Source organism: Delphinus delphis, chromosome 6, assembly GCF_949987515.2.
Source record: "Delphinus delphis chromosome 6, mDelDel1.2, whole genome shotgun sequence".
NCBI lineage: Eukaryota > Metazoa > Chordata > Mammalia > Artiodactyla > Delphinidae > Delphinus > Delphinus delphis.
Window position 1 is genome coordinate 87,712,508 of NC_082688.1, and position 20,248 is coordinate 87,732,755.

The window sequence follows — 20,248 nt, forward strand, 5'->3', positions numbered from 1 at the left end:
AAACCCTGTCTCCAAATACCATCACATTGGGGGTTAGGGCTTCAACATAGGAATTTCGGGGGGACCTAAATCAGTCCACAACACCAGGTGAATGAAATGAAGACTTGGTCAATCCAGAGAAGACAATGAGAATGGGATATGAGGCAAGAGTCAGGAACAGTAGGATGTGTTTAAGAAACTAAATGAGGTTTGGTTTTGCTTTAAAGTTATATACTGAATTTTTTAATGTCATATTTCCCACTAGATTGTAAATACTATTAAGAAAGAAAAGTATCTGTATTATTTAAGTTGTAACTAGAGCACGTGTCACCTCCTTGCAACATCTTGGCTACTCAATAAAGTCAAGAAAGTCAGAGCAGCAATAAAGTAAAAAGACAAAATGAAATCTGTAATGTCTCCAAAGCCTGAATGTTATTCTGAGAAATTGGGAATTTTATTGTTTAGGGATGAGAGGCCACAGAGGTGATATACAAATGCATGATACATTACCTCATTAGCATTTAGATGAACTACCCATGTGGAAGATGTGCCTGAGTAGGTGAAGAAAGAGGTGGGACAGATCAGTAAAGAAGCTATTCTACCAGTTCAGTTGAGAGAAGGAATAAAGTAGAGGAATATGTTTAAAATACATTAAATTGAACCATATAAAATTGCTGTTATCTCTGATCTACACAAATAGGAAAAGTACCCAGATGTGATATTGGCCAGATGTGGCAGGAGTTAAGAGAGTGAGAGAGAGAGCAACAGGAGTCAAGCATGCATTCCATTTTTTGTGGCTTGGGTGCCTGGCTAAATGGGGTGATACCATCTATAGGGAAAGATGAGGAGGATTAGTTTGGGAAGGGCTGTGAATGTTGACTTTTACTTTGAATCAGTTGTGCTGGAGATACTTTTAGATACCTACAGAGAAATGTTGAGTCAACTATGTCCTGTACGGTAGCCACATATGACTATTTTAAACTTAAAAATTCAGTCCCTCAGCCACTCTAGCCACATTTCAACTGCTCAAGAGGCATATATGGCTACCGGTCACCATTTTGGAAATGCAGATATAGACCATTTCCATCATCACAAAAAGTGCCATTGGTCAGGGTGGGCTGCAGAGCCTCATTTGGGAGACCAGCAAATACATCATTGTTAAAACCAGAAATGGGATGAAATGAGTCAAGAAGAATAGTTAGAAGAATAGTGAGAAGGAATAGAAACTTGTGGAGGAGACACATGAAAGCGCAGGAGAAGGAAGATGACTCCATGAAAGAAACAAGAGGCAGGACAGTGGCAGAGGAGGGTGTCACACATACTAATGCAGGAGACCTTCCAGAGACACAGAGAGAGGGGAGTCAGGCAGTGAGACAGGTCTAGTGAGGTAAGGACTACACAAGACCCATTAGATTTGACTGTAATTAGGTCACTGGTGAGTGCAGGTCACAGGCATATGAAGAGAGACACCAAGGCTTCATGCAGTGGACTGAAGTATGAATGGAAAGTGTGGTAACATTTGCCAAAGAACAGTACTTTAAACTGTCTGCTAAACAACTTGTTTATGACAGGTACTTGAGAGGAATATTTATGGAGAGCTATTTTTACGGACATGAACGTACAGCCATTCATACTGACCTCTAGTTGGTCTAAGAATTATCCCTGGATCCAACAGGATAACTCAACTTCTGTTTTACTTATCCGAACACCTGTTTTAACAAAAGCCCTGCTTTGGCAATATGCCCTTTATTTTCAGTGGAATTCTTTTCAGGGTTGTCATTGGAAAGATCTGTACTATCACCTACATGAAGACCAACAAAGACATTTCTCCTGACTTTGACAACTTTAAATTCCATGAGGAATGTCTGGTTTAAGCTTCTCATCAACATCATTCTTCAAACAAATATTGTCTGTCTAACTCTCTGCCACGGCTATCAGAAAGGTCAGAAGAAATTTGCAGCTGCACTTTGGAAAATCTGTAATATCAGAGGACCTTTATCTATCCACATGACAACTCTGCTGTGCTATTCATCTGCTTTTCTATTATCTTCCTTGAATAATTCTGATCCGTTTCTATATCTACTTTGCCATGTTAATTAACCATCTATACAATCCATTATTAAAAAAAGGTGTTAATGAACAACTCACCTGAGATATGTTCATTTTCTGCTGCTCCTGAGAGAATGCAGAGAACTGTGAAGAATAAGCTGGGGGTAAGAAAAGAGGGATGGAGTCAGGAAAGGTCTGGTGAGCTTCTGTATTCACTAGCCTAATCTCATCACACCAGTTGGGAAAAAAGTCTCTCTATGGAAAAATGTTCTGTTGATCCTTAAGGAGCAGGAAGCACCACATAGAGACAGCACTCCCTGAATATGTACATCTCTGATATGATCATATGGATATAACCCTGTTTTTCATTTCATTTCATTTCATTTTTACATCACTGGGTGATGTAAATTATTTTCCTATTGATTTAAAAAAATGTATGTCCTCTCTGACTAATTCACAAAAAACTAAAACAGAGGATTAATATTAATATCCTATTATTTACACCTTGAGTTAGAAAATCAACAGAAAACTCTGAACAAAAAGATAATGACAAAATATTTTAAAATCTTTTTGTTCTGATTTGTTGCAATTTCTCAAAAAGACTTTTGATAAGACACTTTTAGTGACTTACCTGTGACAGAATGAACAGTGCTGTGTTTTGAACAGCACTGTGCTTTGCTCCTAGCTCTGTCCTGGGTGACCAGGGGACATACATCTCAAGTTCAGTATTTTGTTTTAAGGTTTTAAGAGTCAAAAGTAGAAATATTTTCCTATATTATCATTTTGTGATTCTATATGTTCAGGATAAAGGAAGCCACAGCCTACCTCTAGATGCCATGTGTAATGAACATGGTGTGACAGTGGCTCAGAATCTGAAAGAATGAGAGAATGAAGAAAGTGGGGGGTTATTTAAGGACTGAAGACAGAATTTCCTTGACTCTGGCTGTGGCTTTACCTGTGCAGTGTATCAGTCACCCATCCCTTTCCACCCCTGCTCACCACCTTCTGCAAGCTGATCCACAGTTTCCACGGTCACACAGTCTGTGACGGATTCTGGATGTGGTGACCTCACCAAGTCTGGCTCTCTCTAGGCAAGGTGATTAAGATCTAGCTCTTAATCACCTTGGAGCGAATCACAACCTGCTCCTTTCTGGGTTCTTCTGCATCTGTTCCGAAGCTCTGATGAGGGTGGTTCCTCTGAGATGTGACTCTTGTCCCCGCCTTTCTGCCACAAAAGAGCTGCTTTGTTCCAGAGATGCTGAGACTTAGGCCTAGGAAACAAATGCATTTTAGTTGAAACTTGCATATAGAGCAGTGTTTCTCAACTTCAGCACTAATGATATTGTGGGCTGGATAACTCTTTGTCATGGGGGTGAGGGGTGCTGTCCTGTGCATTGTAGGATGTCAAGCAGCATTTCTGGCTTCTACCCACCAGGTGCGAGAAGCACTTCTCCCAGTTGTGACAACCAAAAATGTCTCTGGACATTTCCAAAGGTCCTCTGGGAAGCAAAATCACCCTGGTTGGGAACCACCGGTGCAGGGCCTTAAACTTGCTTCTCCTGGAATTCATTAGAACTCTTTTATCCATTATGGTAGCCACTAGCCACAACCCACTATCAAGCACTTGAAATGTGGCTCCTGCCACATGTTGAAGTAACATTTTTGATATATTGAGACAGACACAATATGTTCTTACAATTAATTTCTCTTGTTTCTTTTTAGTTTTTTAGCGTGGCTATCAGAACATTTAAAATTACATACGTGGCACACCTTCTCTTTCTATTGGACAGCACTGCACTAGAACATCAGACTGTGCTTTCTGAGGACAGAGACAGCCTGAGCAGTGCAGAAGTTTCCAGGAGCCTTAGTCTTAACCCAGAGGCTCTGGAAACATTCCACAAATCCCAGAGTAAACACACCTGTCACAGAGTGAGATTCAGTTCACACTGACTTTACAATCACAGTCCTGGGGATTTGGGGACAAGTCACTCTGCTAGTGCTGTGATAGCTGCAACACTGGGTTTTGGGTAGGCAGGATATTAGGAACAGCTTGAATTTGGGAGGAAAGTATACCTTTTTTTACATCCTAGCTTCCTCACCTTTGTGACCTTGGGTCTGTTATTTCACTTCTCTGAGACCATTTTCTTCTTCTTTTTTAATGATAGAATTATACCTTTATTATAAATAGGGTGGCTGTGAGGATTAAAATCTAAATGAAAAGAACAAAGTGTCTGGGCTTCCCTGGTGGCGCAGTGGTTGAGAGTCCGCCTGCCGATGCAGGGGACACGGGTTCGTGCCCCGGTCCGGGATGATCCCACATGCTGCGGAGCGGCTGGGCCCGTGAGCCATGGCCGCTGAGCCTGCGTGTCCGGAGCCTGTGGTCCGCAACGGGAGAGGCCACAGCAGTGAGAGGCCCGCATACCGCCAAAAAAAAAAAAAAAAAAAAAGAACAAAGTGTCTCCTAACTATGATGCGAGCCAACATTATATGTTGACTTATTAACTACTACTTATTAGTGCTTATTGCCTAGCACTTGGCTGAATGCTTTACCGGTGAAGACTTATCTCTCTGAACAACGCCACGAAACAGTTATTAATAACCTTATTTTTAGGTGAGAAACCTGACTTATGCCCAAGTAACAGAGAAGGAATTGACTCGATCTGTTTGGCTCCTTAGCTCGGGAGCTCAACTCAGACCCTCCGCCCGCGCGCGCTTCGTGGCAGGTTCACGGTCAATATTATAAACGTGCATTGCCCTTCCACTGCTGGCAAGGGACTTTCCCAGGTCCGGCTGCGGTCAGCTCCCACACCCGTGCCGCACCGAGCATTTCTGCCCAGCACTCAGCCCCACCTACGGCCCCGGAGCCCGCCCCCATTCACCTTTCCCAGGTTTACCCACTGGCCGGGCACGGAGACAGGCGGTGGGAGTCCCACGTTGGGGCAGGAGGGGTTTCCGGGACTTGCCGTTCCTTGACCCGGGACACAAGCCTACCCTTCCAAGCTGGATGTCCGGACCTAAAACGTTCTCACCTCAGGCGCAAAGCCTCCGCGCCCACCAGTCGGGAAAGGGCGGAAGTAGAAGAGTTGGGTTACCTCACCAGCGCGGAGAAAAGCCCAGGACATCCGTTCCCAGAATGCTGCGCCATAACCGGAAACGTTCAAGACTACGTTTCCCATAAACGCTGCAATCACTCGCAAATTTGCGGGGGGGGTGTGTGTGTGTGTGTGTGTTTGTAGAGGGGGTGGGAGTTAGGGAGCAATAAGATATTGTTAGCAGTCTGTACTGATGAATGACGCTCAAATTCTACCAAAGCCCCAGAGGTTATGTGTTAAACTCTGATAGTACAGCAAATCCAGTGTGTGGTCCTCCATCAGTGATCCTCTTTGGAGAAAACAGGCCGTTTGGGAACAACTGTGGAAATTTTTATATGGACAGGATATTGGAAACATTAAGGGAAGTTATCATTACCTTTGTTAATTGTTATAATATTGGGATCATGTAAGTTTACCTTTTTTTTAGAAATGCATGTTAAAGTACTTAGCATTGTATTATATATTTGTAATAAAAATAACTAGAAAAGGCAAATATAGTAAAATGTTGAGAATGTCTACCTCTCGAAACAAGCAGTGGAACACTGTTCTGAGGGGTTTTGGGCAGGAGGCAGCATAGAAACAGGACATCACTGGCTAGGAGGTCGGAGATTTTCGTATAAGGCAGGTCCTATTTTCTAGGTTAAAGTTAAGCTAGTTAAAGCTGAGTTGGAGGATTGTGATTGATGTATGTTAAATTTCCTCGACTGTGATATGTGTTCCATAAGTGCAGGCCAACTTAGGTTTAGATTTGCAATGTGGGCCCCCATTTTGTGGGTCCTGATAGACAATTAACTTTATCATATATAAACAGCTTTTGTAAATAAACTGTAAAATGTAACAAATGCTGGGAAATGGAGACTATGATTAACATAAAAGAATAGGATCTGTAATCCTCAGGGTTTATTTCTGAGGAAAAAAGAAAAAGCAATAACTGAAAGTACACATAACTCAAATAAGGAAATGATTATCATGCAAATTATGCATCTCCTAAGGATGAACTTGCTTAAAATTTGTGTGCACACTCCTGAAATTAGAACCAAATTAGAAACCTCTGCTTATACTTGCATATAAATACACACACGCACACTTTTCTTGGTTGATATTTTGTAACACTGATTATTTTATATGGCAATGATAAAATGTGGTTAAGTTTTGATTAGCAAGAAGAAAGGATTAATGTTATCAGTAAGTGCAATTTTGTGAATCAAGTTATAAAACTTTAATCTGTTGACACTTCAGAAGCTTTAATAAGTAGTATTTTCCTAGATGAAAATAATAAAATTAAAGTTCCAATCAGAATTGTAAAAAAGTTTTTTATGTGTGTTTTTCTCTTTGACATTTGTATTTTTTGTTTGTTAAACCTAAAGGAAAAATTGTGACTTTCATCACAATAAAAATATTTAGTAATGATTAGAAAATAATTGAAAATGCATAACAATGTGTCCATAGTAACATGTATGCTACTGCTAAAATATTTAACAACTGATCCTTGTGCAATAAAAGTTCAGGTCCAGGAAGAAAAGAAAGTGAGAACATATTGTGTATCAGAGCTGGTTTCAATAGTGGAAAAAAGGGCTTCCCTGGTGGCGCAGTGGTTGAGAGTCCACTTGTCGATGCAGCGGACACGAGTTCGTGCCCTGGTCCAGGAAGATCCCACATGCCGTGGAGCGGCTGGGCCCGTGAGCCATAGCCGCGGAGCCTGTGTTCTGCAACGGGAGAAGCCACAGCAGTGAGAGACCCGCGTACCGCAAAAAAGAAAAAAAGTTAAAAAAAATAAAAAAACATGGACTTAAAAAAAAAATAGTGGAAAAAGGACATTCAGTAACCTCGTTAGAACAATGAGGTAGGTGCCAGAACAAAGTAAGTCCATATCCATGGCATTCATATTACAATAAATAACTTCCATAGGGATTCAAGCTATAAGCACTTAAAAGACAATTTTAAAGTTGTTTTTTTTAAAATCAGTTATTTATTTATTTTTATTTGGTTGTGCCAGGTATTATTTGTGGCACGCAGGATCTTTGTTGCGGCATGCAAGATCTATTTCCCTAACCAGGAATCAAACTCAGACCCCCTTCATTGGGAGCGTGGAGTCTTAACCACTGGACCACCAGGGAAGTCCCAGTTTTGAAGTTTTAAAATTTAAATTCTAAATTTCTTAAGTTCTTAAGGAATACAAACATTTTAAAAATATAAGGCCTTTCAGCTCCTTTCCCTGGAAACGCTTGCCCTTCACTCCTATCCCATGCCTAGGACACTGCGCCAGGCTTGGGAACACAGCCTTCATGTCCTGAGAGGGGCCACAGACATGCTCCGTGCTCCACCTCTTCCGAGTCCAGTGCTACCAGTGTAGATGCAGCACCACTACAGTTGCTAATAAATATTTGCAGAAGAATACTTTGAGGCTGTAAAACATTCTGTGTCTCCTTATAGTATCACCCACCCAATTTAGCATTCATCTGTGGATCTTGCCTGCATCAGTGATTACTCTGGTGTTCTAATGGTGGTTTTCAATTTCTGTCTTCCTTTGAGAAAGTATAAAGCAGCCTCTGACATTAGGGAACTGGCCTGACACTTAGAGCCTGGCTGTCCATTAAAGCTGTCTTGGTGCTCAGAGCTAAACAGAGCTGTTTTCCTGTTGGACGTAATCTCACTGAACACCAAGTGGACAAGGTCATTTTGAGACTATGATGATGGAAGACAAGCAAGACCAGTTTATAATTTGCATAAGTAGGGACAAAAACAAGATTGTTCTGCTACTCTCAAAATTAGAAATATCCCTCTCTCAGCTGATATGAGTGACTGCTGCCTTTTTTTTAACAACACCCAATCCAGACTAAATTCAGCTGCCTTTGAACCTCTGCAAAATGAAATAACCAAAGCTCAAATCCAATAATTCCTTCTTAATACCCTTTTACTAAAACAGTTTATGGTTCCCATATGGTGTGCACTCTGCCTCATTGCAACGATATTAAAGTCCAAATTGTTCAACTACCAGTATGTTGCTGGTGATATTTGGCTGAAGTACATTAACGTCTTCTACTGTTATTAATTGGACTTCTGTAAGGAGGATTTGTCCTTTCTCCCAATTTATTTATTCAACCATTTGTTTTTATCTGTATAGACAGGTGAAGATTTATGTCATTGCTTGGGCTATAATCCGTTACTATATTTTTTGCTAAATATGTTCTAGCTCTTGCCATTGGGAGATCCTTCAGCTTGCGCTGTGTCCTTTTTCCTCTTTTTTTAATAGGTTTTTTAAATTATTATTTTTTAAAATTATTTTATTTATTTATTTTTAGCTGCGTTGGGTCTTCGTTGCTGCGTGCAGGCTTTCTCTGCTTTCGGCGAGTGCGGGCTACTCTTCGTTGCGGTGCGCAGGCTTCTCATTGCGGTGGCTTCCCTTGTTGCGGAGCATGGGCTCTAGGCGCGCAGGCTTCGGTAGTTGTGGCACGCGGGTTCTAGGCGCGCAGGCTTCAGTAGTTGTGGCGCGCGGGCTTCAGTAGTTGTGGCACACGGGCTTAGTTGCTCTGCGGCATGTGGGATCTTCCCCGATCAGGACACGAACCCGCATCCCCTGCATTGGCAGACGTATTCTAAACAACTGCGCCACCAGGGAAGCCCTAGGCTTTGTTTTTTAGAGCAGTTTTAGGTTCACAGCAAAAATGAGAGGAAAGTACAGAGAGTTCCTATATACTTCCTGCCCCTTCAGACATACAGCCTTCTGCACTATGAACATCCTGCACCAGAGCCATGCATTTGTTACACTCAATGAACCTGCATTGATATATCATTATTACCCAAATCTATAGTTTGTATTAGAGTATACTCTTGGTGTTATACATTCTGTGGGTTTTAACAATGTAGCCACCATTATAGTATCATACAGAATAGTTTCACTGCCTTAAAAATCCTTTGTGCTTTGCCTGTTCATCCGTCCCTCCCCTCTAACCTCTGGTAACCATTGATGTTTTACTGTTCCCATAGTTTTGACTTTCTCATAATGTCATTATAGTTTGCATCATACAGTATGTAGCTTTTTCAGATTGACATTTTTGATTTAGTAATATGCATTTACTAATTCATGTCTTTTAATGGCTTGATAGCTCATTTATTTTTGATACTTAATAATATTCTATTGTCTAGCTGTACCCCAGTTTATTTACCAATTAACCTACTGAATGTCATCTTGGTTATTTCCAAGCTCTGGAAATTATAAATAAAGCTGCTATAAACATCCATGTGCAAGTTTTTTTGTGGACATGTTTTCAACTCCTTTGAGTGTTTACCAAGGAGGATGATTGCCAGATCATATGTATGAGTATGTATAGTTGTGTATGAAATTGCCAACCTAACTTCCAAGTGGCTGAACCATTTTGCATTCTTACCAGCAGTGAATGAGAATTCTCTTCAGCATTTGGTGTTGTCAGTGTCTTTGATTTTGGCCATTTTAATGGGTGTATCTCATTGTTTTTGTTTGCAATTCCCTAATGACATATGATGTTGAGCATCTTTTCATATGCTTCTCTTTGGTGAGTTGTCTATTCAGATCTGCCCATTGTTTAATTGGGTTGTTTGTCTTCTTATTGTTTAGTTTTAAGAGTTCTTTATATATTTTGGATAACAGTCCTTTATCAGATATGTCTCTTGCAAATAATTTTTCCTAGGCTGTGTCTTGTCTCCTCATCCTCTTGTCAATGCCTTTTGTAGAGCAGAAACTTTTAATTTTAATGAAGTGCAGCTTATCAATTATTTCTTGCATGGATCATGTATTTGGTTTTATATCTAAAAAGTCACTACCAAACCCAGGATCATCTAGATTTTTTCCTATGTTATCTTCTATGAGTTTTATAGTTTTGCACTTTACATTTAGGTTTATGATTCATTTAAATTTAATATTTGTAAAGGATGTAATGTCCAGATAAATTTTGTTTTGCATGTGGACATCCCATTATTTCAGCATCATTTATTGAAAAATCTGTCATTTCTCCATTGTTACTTTTGCTCCTTTGTCAAAGATTAGTTGACTGTAGTTGTGTTGGTCATTGCTGGGCTCTATATCCTGGTGCATTGATCTTTCAGTCTGTTCTTTCACCAATACCACATTGTTTTGATTACTATAGCTTTATAGTAAGTCTTGAAGTTGGGTAACATCAGCCCTCTGACCTGATTCTTCTCTTCCAATATTGTGTTGGCTAGTCTGGGTCTTTTGCCTCTCTGTAAATTCTAGAATCAGTTTGTTTATATCCACAAAATAACTTGTGATTTTTTTAATTGGGATTGCATTGAATCTATAGATCAAATTGGGAAGAACTGACATCTTGGCAATATCTAGTCTTCCTATCCATAAACATGGAATACCTTTCCATCTATTTAGTTATTCTTTCATTTCTTTCAGTTTTGTAGTTTTCCTTATATAGATATTGTACATATTTTGTTAGATTTGTTGCCAAAATTTCAATTAACAATCAAGTTAAGAAGAAAAAAGGGAATTTTATTTGAGCCAAACAGAATTATAACCTGGGAGACAGAATCTTGGAAAGCTCTGAGTACTTCCTGCCTGTTAGAAGTTGAAGGCACAGTCATACACATTTTTGAGACAAAGGATCATACATGACAATGACATACTGATATTTTATATATAGTTCACCAGATATACATAGTCCAGGTAAGTACATACAAAGCAAGAAGCAAGTCACCATGACCCCTTACAGAGTTGGAAACAAAGGCTATTTTTTTATTTTCTCCGGCCACGCTGTGTGGCTTGTGGGATCTCAGTTCCCTGACCAGGTATTGAACTCAGGCCATGGCAGTGAAAGCCCGGAATTCTAACCACTAGTCCAGACAATTCCCCAAAGTCTATTTTTTAAAAATTTCCATTCTTAGTGTCAGAAGAAAGAAAAAAAAGTTGATCTTTATGGTTGAGCAAGCTCTCCCATCTTTGAGGAGGTTTGGTTAATGCGTAATGTAGATGCACACTACACATTAGGGAGGGAGGAAGGAGGTCCAAACAGATACAGAGAATTTTATGTTTAATTTTTTCTTGTCTGGCCTTAAAATACAAACTTTATTTCACCATTTCCCCCCTTCTGATCATTAATCATTCAATAGAAAGCATTAGGTGATTAAATATTTGGCCCCCCAATGCCAGGGTGGTTGCTTACCTGCCCTGAATCCATTATGTCCCCCAATGCCAGGTTTTAATAGTCTGGTTCTTTCTTTCCTTTTAGGGAGTTACGCTAGTAGAATGCTTAGCAAGGACTGATAGTCAATTCTAGGTTGTCCAATAGGATTTATGTCAATTTTACCCTGTATGTGCACTGTGCATGTCCATTATCTTATCTAGAACTATAGATATGATCAATAGTTTAAAGTCATTTAGCCACCATTATTTTAGTTGGAGTTTTGAATATACATTGAGAAGCACAAGAGATTACTCTATAAATTATGCAGAACACAGTCAATATAGCCAACAGCCATAACAAAGTCATAAGCAGAGCATTTAAGCCATAAATCCCCAGAGATGAACCATCTACCCAAGATTTCACCTAGATTAGGAAGGGGATCCTTTAATACAAGAATTTTATTTTATATGTGAGTCATTAGATGAGTTATATTAGAAGACTCATTCAGTATGAAAGCAGAACAGTCTGTCTGGATTATAGCACAAGTTTCTCTTTGCAAAGCAGTTTAAAAAACTAAGAGCCATTCAGTTTTGCAAATCACTTTCCTATCATAGAAACTTCAGAATTGAGTAAATTAATCTAAAGTAGTAAAATAACATAGAGGTATATGCTGATGGGGAAACATTTTATAGATTATAGGAACATCTGAAAAATGTCAGTGACAGGAGTTATGAGGGACCTATATTGGCCTTGTATTGACTGAGGAATTTTTTTTTTTTTTTTTGCGGTACGCGGGCCTCTCAGTGTTGTGGCTCCTCCCGTTGTGGAGCACAAGCTCTGGACGCGCAGGCTCAGCGGCCATGGCTCACAGGCCCAGCCACTCTGCAGCATGTGGGATCTTCCCGGACCGGGGCATGAACCCGCGTCCCCTGCATCAGCAGGCAGACTCTCAACCACTGCGCCACCTGGGAAGCCCTTGACTAAGGAATTTGATGGCAGATCCAACAATCAGTCAAATTGCCTCCAGTAGCTATATTTTGTGACAAATTTACTAAAGAATTTTTCTTCCATCTTAAACACTGGGGCAAAAGTATAGCTTGAAGTAAAACAATAAGTTTCAATTTTGACAGAGAGACATTTGATAATCAGTACAATTGAACTAGTAGGATAGGTCTTAAAGTTCTGGTTCAGACTCTTGGGTGAGCTGTCTGCTATTGTTGTCATCTTCTGGTCCTAGCTTGGTGATGCTTGTCCTAGTTGAAGGCAGGTGTTACAAACAGAGGCCAAAGTCCATTCAGGTGGAGGGGACTTTTTAAAATGAGAGATACGGATCCAAGAATTTATGTCTTTCAGTTTGGCTGCACATAGATTAGTTAATAATACCTGATAAGGTTCTTCCCATCATGGCTTCAAAGAATCTTTTATTTGTTGTCCTTTCCAATAAACAAAATCTTTAGTTTGCAATTTATAATCCTTAAAGTTTTCGTCTCTTGGGAACTTGCTGTAAATGGAGTTAGTTACCAAATTTTATTTTCAGTGCCTCAATAAGACCCTGACAATAATATAATATATTTCTCTTGAACACCATGAGTGAAAGTTTCCAAAAATATTGTTTTCCCCATAAAACTATTTTCTCAGGTAAGAAAATGTGTTAAAGAATACATATGCTGGAGTAATGGCCACAGTGCTCCAAGAGACACTATCAGTTTCATTTTGTTTTTTAAATCAGGTCTAAACCATATTTATGTGAAAGGTTAAAAATTCCCCCTTTTTGCTGCTATATTTGTTTCTCTACTTCGGTGGCAATTTCTTGAGCCTGAAGAAGGAAATCTTTTACTGGGTTAGCAGAGTTAATGGAGAGCAGTGGATGTTCTTGAGGCTGGACAGGATCAGTATTTTAAAGCTACCTGTTTGGCTGCAGCATCAGCATGCTGATTTCCTGTAGCTTCCATAATATCAGATTTGGAATGCCCTGCTGTTTTAATATTTGCTAACTGTTTAGGCAGTTGTATAACAATTAATAACTCTGTAACCTGTTTTCCATTTTTAAAATAGGTTGTCTGGAAAAGGTTATAAACCTCATTATTTTCATAGCATTCCAAAGTTGTGTGCCACTCCAAAAGCATAGTGACTGCTAGTATAAATATTTGTTACCTGGTCTTTAGCTAGCTGACAAGCTCAGGTTAAGGCAATTAATTTGGCTTGTTGTCATGACTTTTTTTCTGGTAAATGAGAGCTTTCAATTATGTCTACTGTGGGAGTTATTGCATATCCAGCTCAGTAAACCCCTACTCATCCTTTAAGGAGGACCCATCTGTAAATTAAATTAGGTCAGCATTATCAATAGAAGCTTCTTATAAATCATTCCTGGGAGCAAGAACCAAATCAGTTAACAAAATTTGTTTTCTTCCTGTGGTACTGGAAACAAAGTTGTAGGGTAAAGTATTACATGGAACTGAGGTAGTATTAGGTGCAGAAATCAACAATACTTTGTAAGAAGTTAGTCAGCTTGCAGAGTAGTGCTGAGTGTGGGACATAAATAGTTAAAGGAGACTCTATTACTATGTCTTCAGTAGCCTTACATAAGAGAGACATTGCTGAAATAGTCCTCATACAAGGTGGAAGTCCTTTTGCTATGAGTCTAATTTAGTTTTGGAGCATAAAAGCAAGTTATTTACAAGCATTTTTGTAAAAGCATCAGAGTAAGACAATAACTGTCTATAAACATCAAAAGACTTAAAAGCATGGTTAAAGACCTGATTACAATGAAATCATCAAAGAAATTTGGCTATTGCTGTGACATACAACATTTTAAGATAACTAGAATTATGACTGAAAATATACCAGGACATTTCAAATTTTAGGAACTTCATATAATTTCTAGCACATTTCTATTAATAATATTTACTCATGCAATATAACCTAAGAAAGTTTATCATTACTCATCTGAGCATGTTTTCCATGTAATTTAACAGACCAGGTAAACCTAATTAGTTAAATATCTGTCTTTGAGATGTTCAGAGGCTCTCTTAAGCATCTCAAAGTTAGCTAGAGGTCAAAAGAACTTCATTTAGAATTTGATTTGAGAAATTTTGTTAAAGATATCAAAAGGTTTTCAATATTTGGCCAAGTAGGATCATAAATCACTGTGAAACAATATTTACTCACTTAACCAAAGTGACAATAAAAGATTTCAAAGGCAAGCGCAGAAAGTTACCGGTAAAGAAACTTTACAATCTGTTATCAAAAACACATCAATATTTCAAGAAATCTTTGTACTGTGAGAGAAAAAACCCCAAATTCTAGTTTTGTATTATTTCACCTTTAATATTAAAAAGCATTCATTTAATTAAATTCAATCTAATTTTAGTCAGTCTTTTAAAAAATTAATTAATTTTTTGGCTGCATTGGGTCTTGGTTGCTGCACGCGGGCTTTCTCCAGTTGCAGCGAGTGGGGGCTACTCTCTTCATTGCAGTGTGTGACTTCTCATTGTGTAGGCTTCTCTTGTTGTGGAGCATGGGCTTTAGGCACATGGGCTTCAGTAGTTGTAGCACGAGGGCTCAGTAGTTGTGGCTCACAAGCTCTAGAGTGCAGGCTCAGTAGTTGTGGTGCATGGACTTAATTGCTCCACGGCATGTGGGATCTTCCTGGACCATGGATCGAACCTATATCCCCTGCATTGACAGCTGGATTCTTAACCACTGCACTACTAGAGAGGCTCCTAATTTTAGGCAGTCTTGACCATACATAAAACTCTTGACCATGCATAAAATTCTTTCTCTTTTAAAAGGATCATACACTATGATCAAGTGGGGTTTATCCCAGGAATGCAAGGATTTTTCAATATATGCAAATCAATCAACGTGATACACCGTATTAACAAATTGAAGGAGAAAAACCATAGGATCATCTCAATAGATGCAGAGAAAGCTTTTGACAAAATTCAACACCCATTTATGATAAAAACCCTGCAGAAAGTAGGCATAGAGGGAACTTTCCTCAACATAATAAAGGCCATATATGAAAAACTCACAGTCAACATGGTCCTCAATGGTGAAAAACTGAAACCATTTCCACTAAGATCAGGAAAAAGACAAGGTTGTCCACTCTCACCACTATTATTCAACATAGTTTTGGAAGTTTTAGCTACAGCAATCAGAGAAGAAAAAGAAATAAAAGGAATCCAAATCAGAAAAGAAGAAGTAAAATTGTCACTATTTGCAGACGACATGATACTATACATAGAGACTCCTAAAGATGCTACCAAAAATCTACTAGAGCTAATCAACGAATTTGGTAAAGTAGCAGGATACAAAATTAATGCACAGAAATCTCTTGCATTCCTATACACTAATGATGAAAAATCTGAAAGTGAAATTAAGAAAACATTCCCATTTACCATTGCAACAAAAAGAATAAAATATCTAGGAATAAACCTACCTAAGGAGACAAAAGACCTGTATGCAGAAAGTTATGACACTGATGAAAGAAATTAAAGATGATACAAATAGATGGAGAGGTATACCATGTTCTTGGATTGGAAGAATCAACATTGTGAAAATGACTCTACTACCCAAAACAATCTAGAGATTCAATGTAATCCCTATACAACTACCGCTGGCATTTTTCACACAACTAGAACAAAAAATTTCACAATTTGCATGGAAACACAAAAGACCCCGAATAGCAAAAGCAATCTTGAGAACGAAAAATGGAGCTGGAGGAATCAGGCTCCCTAACTTCAGACTATACTACAAAGCTACAGTAATCAAGACAGTATGGTACTGGCACAAAAACAGAAAGATAGATCAATGGAACAGGATAGAAAGCCCAGAGACAAACCCATGCACATATGGTCACCTTATCTTTGATAAAGGAGGCAAGAATATATGGTGGAGAAAAGACAGCCTCTTCAATAAGTGGTGCTGGGAAAACTGGACAGGTACATGTAAAAGTATGAGATTAGAACACTCCCTAACACCATACACAAAAATAAACTCAAAATGGATTAAAGACCTAAATGTAAGGCCAGGCACTATCAAACTCTTAGAGAAAAACATAGGCAGAACACTCTATGACTTAACTCACAGCAAGATGTTTTTTGACCCACCTCCTAGAGAAATGGAAATAAAAACAAAAAGAAACAAGTGGGACCTAAAGAAACTTAAAATCTTTTTGACAGCAAAGGAAACCATAAACAAGATGAAAAGACAACCCTCAGAATGGGAGAAAATATTTGCAAATGAAGCAACTGACAAAGGATTCATCTCCAAAATTTACAAGCAGCTCATGCAGCTCAATAATGAAAAAACAAAGAACCCAATCCAAAAATGGGCAGAAGACCTAAATAGACATTTCTCCAAAGAAGATATACAGATTGCCAACAAGCACATGAAAGAATGCTCAACATCATTAATCATTAGAGAAATGCAAATCAAAACTACAATGAGATATCATCTCACACTGGTCAGAATGGCCATCATCAAAAAATCTAGAAACAGGGGCTTCCTTGGTGGCGCAGTGGTTGAGAGTCCGCCTGCCAATGCAGGGGACACGGGTTCATAGACCCGGCCCCGGTCCGGGAAGATCCCACGTGCCACGGAGCGGCTGGGCCCGTGAGCCATGGCTGCTGAGCCTGCGCGTCTGGAGCCTGTGCTCCACAACGGGAGAGGCCACAGCAGTGAGAGGCCCACGTACTGCAAAAAAAAAAAATCTAGAAACAATGAATGCTGGAGAGGGTGTGGAGAAAAGGGAACCCTCTTGCAGTCTTGGTGGGAAGGTAAATTGATACAGTCACTATGGAGAACAGTATGGAGGTTCCTTAAAAACTAAAAAGAGAATTACCATAAGAACCAGCAATCCCACTACTGGGCATATACCCTGAGAAAACCATAATTCAAAAAGAGTCATGTACCAAAATGTTCATTGCAGCTCTATTTACAGTAGCCAGGACATGGAAGCAACTTAAGTGTCCATCAACAGATTAATGGGTAAAGAAGATGTGGCACATATATACAATGGAATATTACTCAGCCATAAAAAGAAACAAAATTGAGTTTTTTGTAGTGAGGTGGATAGACCTAGAGTCTGTCATACAGAGTGAAGTAAGTCAGAAAGAGAAAAACAAATACTGTATGCTAACACATATATATGGAATCTAAGAAAAAAAAAAGGTCATGAAGTACTTAGGGGTAAGACAGGAATAAAGACACAGATCTACTAGAGAATGGACTTGAGGATATGGGGAGGGGTAAGGGTAAGCTGTGACAAAGTGAGAGAAAGGCATGGACATATATACACTACCAAACATAAAATAGATAGCTAGTGGGAAGCAGCCGCATAGCCCAGGGAGATCAGCTCGGTGGTTTGTGACCACCTAGAGGGGTGGGATGGGGTAGGTGGGAGGGAGGGAGATGCAAGAGGGAAGAGATATGGGAACATATGTATATGTATAACTGATTCACTTTGTTATAAAGCAGAAACGAACACACCATTGTAAAGCAATTATAGTCCAATAAAGATGTTAAAAAAATTAATTTCTAGGGGCTTCCCTGGTGGCACATTGGTTGAGAGTCTGCCTGCCGATGCAGGGGACACGCGTTCGTGCCCCGGTCAGGGAAGATCGCACATGCCACAGAGCGGCTGGGCCCGTGAGCCATGGCCGCTGAGCCTGCGCGTCCGGAGCCTGTGCTCCGCAGCGGGAGAGGCCACAATAGTGAGAGGCCCACATACCACACACACACACACACAAAAATTCTAGTAATATATGGCATTTCCATAGTACAATCTTTCAACAAAGCACAAAATATGTTAAAAGTTTCAAACATATTTAGTCTCTCTGTAATAAGAAGTCAAAAGTAGGTAAACATAGACTTCCTTAGTGATTAATGTTTCAGTATTTTATTTATTAAAATTATCCAGACATTCAATGAATTTCCATCATTTAACTTAATTTAGCAGAACTGTAACGTTTCAAGTTACCCAAAATCTGGAGAAACTGTTTTTAGTTTCTCCATAATGAAACATAAATTATGTTTTATGTCTGCCATAAAGGTGAGTTATTTTTAAAGAGTTCACCCAAAACATTTTATCCCATTTCTCTCTATTTCATTGCTTATGAAAATATCAACGTACCAAGTTAATTTTCTTGTTGACGAATTTTATAACAGAAATAACATGAATGTATTGAGTTCAGGAAACCTAGGTATGATAAAAGTGTTATACTTAGTGTTTAGACTCTAAACACATGTATATATTAATTAAGTGAATTTAACCTTGTTTTTATTCATTAAAGATTAATCCTAGATCACATGATACTTTAAAAATTTGGGCTAATTTAAGTTACATTTAGAGGTGTTTTATTTGTAAGCACTTACTTTTAAGTCAATTAAATAAAGCTCTTTTAAAATTAATTTTGATAGTATCATCCAGAGGTAGAGACATATATTTATAACATACACACAGACTACATACCTCCAGATAGACACAGATCTCATAGTTTTCCTTCTTGAGTTTAAAAAAAGGCTTCAAACTCTCTGTTTTTTTTCCTTTCATGTTTTAGATTCTTCTAATTGAGCCAATGCTGTAGTCACAGGTGACATGGGGTGTGTTTACATTTCAAGAACAAAATACAAGTTATAACTTCAGACTTTCTCCTAGAAATATTTTTGTTCTCTCAGAGTCAGAATTTTGAAAAGATGTTTTATCAAGCTGGCTTTCTCTACAGTTTTGGAATGTCAGAAGATCTCCATCCTGGCCATTTAAGAGTTAAGGTCAGTACTTGCAAACATTGCCTTCTTTCCAATTGTACATGAAACCTGCTGGGGTTCCAGTGAGTAGCTGTTCATCAGGGAGCTATTTGGTCTTTGAGGTATGGTTTCCCGTTATTAATTTGGTAGCCTAATTCAGATATGATCTGAGCAACTTTCTGAGGGTAGTATGACGGATTGAATGTGTGCTGCTTCTAAGTCTGGCTCCTCAAGGAATTAATCTTGGGTTGATTTGACTTTCTTACATGTCTCAATTTCTCCCTCTGACAGTCTAAAACTGCCTTGGGTACTCAGAGCACTAGGTGGTCAGCCTTGTTGTCCTCTGGTGAGCAGAATTTACTTAATGGTTGTAGTGGGATCCCCTGTGGGAGCACTGCGTATCATGAGAATTGATCCTCAGATACTTACACTAGGTTCTAAGTTGCCTGAGAATTCCTGTGGCCAGAAGGAGCAAATGTCCCTTTTCTTTGGAGCTGAGCAGGCTCAGTCTCTCATTTCACTAGCAAACAGTTTGTTTAGACTGTACATCAACTTGTTTTCCAATTTAAGCCAAAATTTTAGAAAAGCCCAACCAACTCCAAAGTTCCCCCTATGTCCCTGCCTAGGAAATGTACCAATACCCCCTTAGGGCTCCAAGTCCCAAGAAAGCTTGACTAAAATTCAGGATGCCATTTATAGCAATTATGTCTGGATACCAGAACTCACATAGCACCTGAGTAATACTGAGAAGTGGGTGGAGCTCAAAAGGCCCATGCTGGTACCAACTGCCAGTTCAGGGTAGACTCTAGGTGTCCTCTGGTGGGTGTCTCTGATATCATGCCAGTTATACCAAGGAAATGTCAACAAAAGTTCAATTAAAAATCAAGTTAAGAAAAAAAAAAAGGGAAATGTATTTGAGCCAAACTGAGGATTATAACCTAGGAGATAGACTCTTGGAAAGCTCTGAGAACTGTTCTACCTGTTAGAAGTTGAAGGTACAGTCATATACATTTTTGAGGCAAAGGATTGTACATCAAAATGACATTCCAATATATTATATAAACTCACCATGACCCCTTACAGAGCTGGGAAAGAATGCTATTCTTTTTTACTTTTTTACATTTATTTTTAGATCAGTTTTATTTTATTTATTTATTTTTAAATTTTTATTGGAGTATAGTTGATTTACAATGTTGTGTTAGCTTCAGGTGTACAGTAAAGTGAATCACGTACACACTCTTTTTTAGTTTCTTT

At 39.0% G+C, this 20,248-nt stretch overlaps 1 protein-coding gene across 4 annotated transcripts in view; it reads right to left on the reverse strand.

Annotated features, from left to right (window-relative positions):
- The window catches only part of ZNF510 (zinc finger protein 510), a 25,786-nt gene extending 20,698 nt beyond the window's left edge, over nucleotides 1-5,088 (reverse strand). For 2 of the 4 annotated variants that reach the window (XR_009519921.1, XM_060015010.1), the window contains exons 1-4: nucleotides 4,908-5,088; nucleotides 3,028-3,299; nucleotides 2,854-2,900; nucleotides 2,128-2,186 (exon numbers count right to left, since the gene is read on the reverse strand). Coding sequence is in view for 2 of the 4 variants with exons in the window: in XM_060015010.1 (XP_059870993.1) it covers nucleotides 2,128-2,186; nucleotides 2,854-2,866 (72 nt within the window). In the remaining 2 variants the exon portion in view is untranslated. Of the gene's footprint in view, nucleotides 1-2,127; nucleotides 2,187-2,853; nucleotides 2,901-3,027; nucleotides 3,300-4,907 lie in introns of those variants that run through there. The other 2 variants (XR_011246521.1, XM_069540783.1) reach the window with 2 other exon arrangements.
- Nucleotides 5,089-20,248: the final 15,160 nt, after the last annotated feature.